This window comes from Clytia hemisphaerica, unplaced genomic scaffold (assembly GCF_902728285.1).
Source record: "Clytia hemisphaerica strain Z4C2 unplaced genomic scaffold, Clytia hemisphaerica genome assembly, whole genome shotgun sequence".
NCBI lineage: Eukaryota > Metazoa > Cnidaria > Hydrozoa > Leptothecata > Clytiidae > Clytia > Clytia hemisphaerica.
In genome coordinates, this window is record NW_027103394.1 from 1,584,528 (window position 1) to 1,590,324 (window position 5,797).

A 5,797-nucleotide genomic window follows, 5' to 3' on the forward strand; every position below is an offset into this window, starting at 1 on the left:
TTTTTTTAAAGCAAGTGTCTGCCCCTATGGCGCTATGTCAGGCTCGCATTACGCTTAGCATTATATTGTTCTCAAACAAAAAAGCCAACAAATAATGAAGGTATCAAAAACTGAGTCTGCACATGCTAATAAATGTTAAGCTTATAGAAAAAAAACGATGAGGCTCAAAAATGCCAAAAAATAAGAACAATTTAAGAACAGTGGAGAGGCTGAAGTTAGAGAGTTATAGCAAAAAGAATCACTGGTTTCTAAAATCCTCTAAATAGTAAAGTAAATAACCAAAACTTGTTTTTTACCTTAGAAAAAATAAGAACAAAATTAAGAACAATTCAAGGCTCAAAGTGCCAAAAAAATAAGAACAGCGGAGTGTATGCGAAGGAGGAGAATGTTGGAAAAATTAGAAATGTATGAAGACAGGGATGTTCCAAAAGCACCTGAAGGTATTTGAAAAGTCATTTGTACTCAATTTTGTAATACTTTTATAACAGCTGCAATTTTTGTCATTTTGGCCAAAATGAGGTTTGACGGTTGCCAATCTTTAGTGGGAGCACACTGCGACGGAGAGCGGTAAAATTTGGCACAGAAACCCTTGAGAATAAACTCTATTGACTTCCAATAGTTTCCAATTCCAAAAATAATCACAGGAACTTCAAAAACCAAATTTGAAAATATCAAACGAATATCAAACGTCAAACGTAGAATATCAAACAAATTCAACTTAACATCGAATTGTATTTTATCGAATCTGGATGGGAATAATAGTGTAATGTTTGCTTGATCTCAAACCACATCAAAGTGTTTCTCGTTTCATGAGGAATAATTAAACAACTTCTAAAAATAATGTGTCTGTTCTTCACGTTGTAAAGTCTAAAAGTTTTCAAACCGTACCTCCTCAACGAATTTTACTGACCACCACAATCACCAAATATTTCAATGGCGTATGATCTTTTTTGTAAAAGCGTTACTCAAATAGTTGAACAGTCAGTGTATTGGCTGACAACGTGACAAATATTCATTGCTTGGCAACAATATCCGCTGAATGTTAATTTTAACCATGACATAATTCCAATAAAATTATAGTGTCTAAAAAGTTAAAATATTTCGAAATCCGAATGTTGTTTTAAACTTGACTTGACTGTTGCAGTTGATATTTGGTTTGATCAAGTCACAAGAACAGTTTTCCATGAAATTATTTGATGTAATAGGTTACTGCAATCAATTATCACAAAAAAGTGCCGTGAAGTTTGGATACCACAATGTCTATGTAAACAACCATCAGACCATTTATCGAAAATTTCAGTTGACAGCCACATCAGCAAATAGAGGGTAGGACAGCTCTCACCTCTCCCAGAGGAAGTGGTAAACAAGAAGCCCGTTAGGCGTGAAGGCCCAGCAAAAGCGTAATTTACGCGATTTCCAAAAATTCAAAAAAATGTTTAACAAGATTTCAGGAAAGGGATGTCCAAAGGATTTAAAATTTTACTGCGTCGAGCAAAATAAAATGAAAAATAAGTCGACAAGGATAATTCTCCCTTTCTTCATTTCTTAGAACAGGGAAGTGAAAAAATAAACGAAACATAATGTACAGTAGTCAATCAAAAATAAATTGAATGTTGAAAGCTCGAAACTTTCTACCCGAAGGTAAACAATCAAATTCAAAATATTGATAATGAGCTAAATTTCAGATACTTACAGAACGATCAAATCTAGAATTCGTGACTGAAACTCTTACTCTTCCTAAATAAACAACCAAACTTATGACGCAAATACCAGCATGGCCAAAACCACATATTTCACAATTTGTGGCTAAACACCAATCACTCGAAGTCAACACCAAAAGACAAGCTTCGAAAACACATCTCTAAGTGCACGCCAGTTAGAGCATATACGTCAGAACTGAACAAACATCCTAACCTAAAAGCACATGACATTAATAATGAATAACGTCAAATTCTACATCAATCGACAAATTCAGAAAACTTCAATCAACCACGATAAACCATTACATTATTGATAAACTCGGATCCCAACTTACTACAAGGAAGCGTAAGACGTTCCATATAAAAGCTAAGCGGTAGGACAATGGACGTGGATTGTTGGGTCGGTGCAAGAGTAAAGCTTTTAACATTACTGAAGTAGTTGAACTAAAATTTAAAGAAACATTGAACTGTTAATAACTGGGATTTATCAGAATTGGTAATAATTAATATTGGACTCTGTACCTTAATTGGAATTAGACAATTCGCAGTGACTCTGGTTTGTTCGTAAGCGACAATTATTATTATCTTGAAAAATATAAAGAATATCTTATGATAACTCACGTGTACTGACTACTATTCTTAGAACCCCAGCTTTCCGGAGTCGCAGATTCAAATCCAGAATCGGCGTAATAACATATGGCGCCCGATGATAATATAGTAGTCGTATAATCAGTTACTATAGGATTTCTTTTTAATTTGATTTAGTGAGTCTCTATTCCAACCAAATGAATCGGTTTCCTTGTGCTAATTGTACTCGAAAATATTCTACTGATTTTACAGAAGTGTGCTGCTTAGGACAGAATTTGTAAAGCCTGTTTGATAGACAGATACGTACAATACGAAACAATACCAGTAAGACCGTTTTGGGCTTGCCCTATTTGCCGCTCTAAACTCAATACAGAAGTTACAAGAAAAATATTTTTATTAGCACTTGATTACCTTTCAAACCCCTTGATTAACATCAATTTCTCTGACTTTTAATTTATGTGCGATTCGCGCTGTAATTGTACGCACCCTTATACCCGGGGAAAAAGTAAAGCGTGTCCAATTCACAGTAAGAATCTAGAAGACAGTTTTGCACAGTTGAGGAACCCGGCCAGAGAGTCAACACCCGTAATAGAAGAGGAGGAATCCGAAGGAGAAGAACCCTTTCGTATGAATTTTGAAGATATGGACGAGTTACTTACTAGACTAGCCGCAGACAGACAGGCAACAGACACGAGAATGGAAACACTCTTAAAGGATAATCGAAAAGTAAGATTAAAAGAGCCCAAGGAATTTAAAAAGGCGAGGAAAATTATGATATAAATGATTTTTTAAATCAGTTTTGACAAGTATTGTGACTTCAATGGGGTTGCCGATGGTCAGAAATCAGTACTTTTTTCAAGCTTCTTAGGCCAGGAACCGTTAAGATTCTACAATGGACTAGAGGCAGAAGTAAGGAATGACTTTAACACAGTTAAAGATAGATTTACTACAGAATACAATCCAGTCAATCACAAATTCTATAAGAGACAGCAACTCACTCGACGTAAAAAGAAAGACAGCGAAACCATTCAAGAATTCAAGCGATCAATCCAAAACGAAGCAAAGAAACTTAAAGTTAGTGACGATGATATACTACAAATCTTTATGGAAGGCCTACCTAAAAAGATAAAAAAACATGTTATAACCCAAACTCCAGAGACTTTAGAAGAAGCATACACAGCTGCGCTAGCAAAAGAATCAGCCTTGATTTCTACATCAGAAGAAGAAAAGTCTAGCGAAGTTGATAAACTGATACCAGTCCTCAGCTCATTAGCAAAGAATCTAGCGGAGAGTAAAACAAGTAACCAGAAAATAAATTTTACAAAGAATGACAGTACTAATGAGATACAAAGAGTTAAGCAAAGACTATCAAAACTAGAATCAGGAGATAATCGTCACCAAAGACCAATTTCTCAGAATAAGCAAGGATCCTTCCGCCAAGATGGTTGCTACAACTGTGGAAAGTACGGACACTTTGCACGAGACTGCAGAAATGGAGGCCGAGATACAAACCCTCGACGATATCCTAACAGAAACGGACCAGGAAATGCACCATTTCAGAGCCAAAGATGGCCAGTTCGAATTCAAACACCAGTACACAGACAAGTGCAGTTTAGACTACCAGGGCAGCAACAAAGATCAACTACTCCAAGATTTCCAGCCCTTCCAGCAACAACCAATTTCAACAGAAATCAATCAATCAATATGATACGTAATAGACAAAGTAGGGAGGCAGCAAGAAAACATCGTTCCAGAATTAACAACAGGAACAACCAGTTACGATATCAAGACGACTTTGACGTGGCTTTGGACCCAAACAACGAATATAACGATTGCTATGATGCAAAATACTCATGTCATACTATTGGCCAAGATGACGAGATGACAGCTGCAGTTTGGATTTATGGCTGCAAATTTAGATTCTTGATAGATACCGGTGCATCTGTCTCAGTTGTACACTCAGTTATTTACAATGGATTATGGAGAGACATAGTACCATTGTATTATTCACCACAAATAATTGAAACAGTCAATGGAGAAAACGCAGTAGATGGAGAAATATACGTCGATCTAGATTTTCAAAAGTTTATCTTGCAAGGCCAAAGATTTTTAGTAACACATTGTGCAGAGTATGACGGAATCTTAGGCAGAGATTTCCTTAGGTCAGCTAGAGCAGTGATTGATGTAAACAAACACACTATGATATGTCACGAGAGGTTTAGAATAAAGTTAGATTTTGATGTTAAACAATGGGCGTGTGACGAAATATACGATTTCATCCAAGAACAACAAAACAGTAATAGACCATCGCAACGAACAAACAACAAAGGAGGAGGAGCAACAAACAAAGCCAAAGATAAGCTATCAAACGGAGTACCAGTCATTCCAGCAGAAAGAAAAGTCCACATAATAGAGGATGTACAGCTAGAGCCATTCAGTGAAACAATTATTCCAGGTGTCACATCGCTAAAACCAGTTGAAGGACAAGATTATATAGTGGAAAACCTACCCTTCTTTTCGGAAAAACACAAAGTGATATGCGCTTCAATAGTGACGAAAATAAATAGACAGCAAGTCCCATGCAGAATCCTAAATCCATCGGGACAGCGAGTAACACTCTATGCAGGAACAAATGTAGCTTCAATTGATGAAGTCACAGTAATAGAAGAGGTACCAATAATGCAAATGCAAACGAAACCACAAGAGAAAACTTGAAGTCGACCTTACAGACAGCGACTTAAAACGACCAGCAACAAGCACAGCTCCAACGATTGTTCAGAGAGTACAGAGATATCTTTGCTGTAGACCAAAGCGAACTTGGACGTACTTCAATCATAAAACATCATATTGACATCGAAAATTACGTACCAATCAGATCAAAGCCTTATCGTGCATCGCACGAAGATCGTAAGAAGATAAAAGAACACACATCAAGGATATGTTGGAACAAGATGTAATTAGGGAGTCAACGAGTCCATATAGTTTTCCAGTAATTTTAGTTAAGAAGCCAGGAAAGAATGATCGATTCTGCATAGATTATAGAAAACTGAACAATATTATCCGCAAAGATAGTTATCCACTCCCTCATATCCAAGATACGTTAGACGCCTTACATGGAACAAGTTACTTCACGACACTAGACCTTAGGAGTGGATATTGGCAAATCGAACTAGATGAGGAATCGAAACCCCTAACGGCTTTTACATCACCCCAAGGTTTGTATGAATTTAACGTTGTTCCTTTTGGAATAAGCACAGGACCCTCTACCTTCCAGCGCTTAATGGAAACTATCTTACGAGGCTTAACTTGGGACCGATGCTTAATATATCTGGATGATATTATCATTTTTTCCAAGTCCTTTAAAAGCCACTTAGACGATTTGAGAGCAGTTTTTGAACGTTTACGCCAGGCTAATCTAAAATTAAAACCAACAAAATGTTCATTCGGAAAACGATCCGTAAATTACCTTGGTCACGTAGTGTCAGCTGAAGGAGTCAAACCGGACAAGT

At 36.7% G+C, this 5,797-nt stretch overlaps 1 protein-coding gene across 1 annotated transcript; it reads left to right on the forward strand.

Moving 5' to 3' along the window:
- Nucleotides 1-403: 403 nt before the first annotated feature.
- On the forward strand, nt 404-5,003 carry LOC136824962 (uncharacterized). The gene is made up of 2 exons (XM_067080946.1): nt 404-440; nt 3,157-5,003. Exons 1-2 carry the CDS (start codon nt 404-406, stop codon nt 5,001-5,003), a joined length of 1,884 nt encoding a protein of 627 aa, XP_066937047.1.
- Nucleotides 5,004-5,797: the final 794 nt, after the last annotated feature.

Bases quoted from the DNA above. Each gene is read 5' to 3' on its own strand.
- LOC136824962 (XM_067080946.1), top strand. From the start codon at position 404: ATGTATGAAGACAGGGATGTTCCAAAAGCACCTGAAG. The intron at 441-3,156 runs GTATTTGAAAAG...CAAGCTTCTTAG, and splicing joins TGTTCCAAAAGCACCTGAAG to GCCAGGAACCGTTAAGATTC.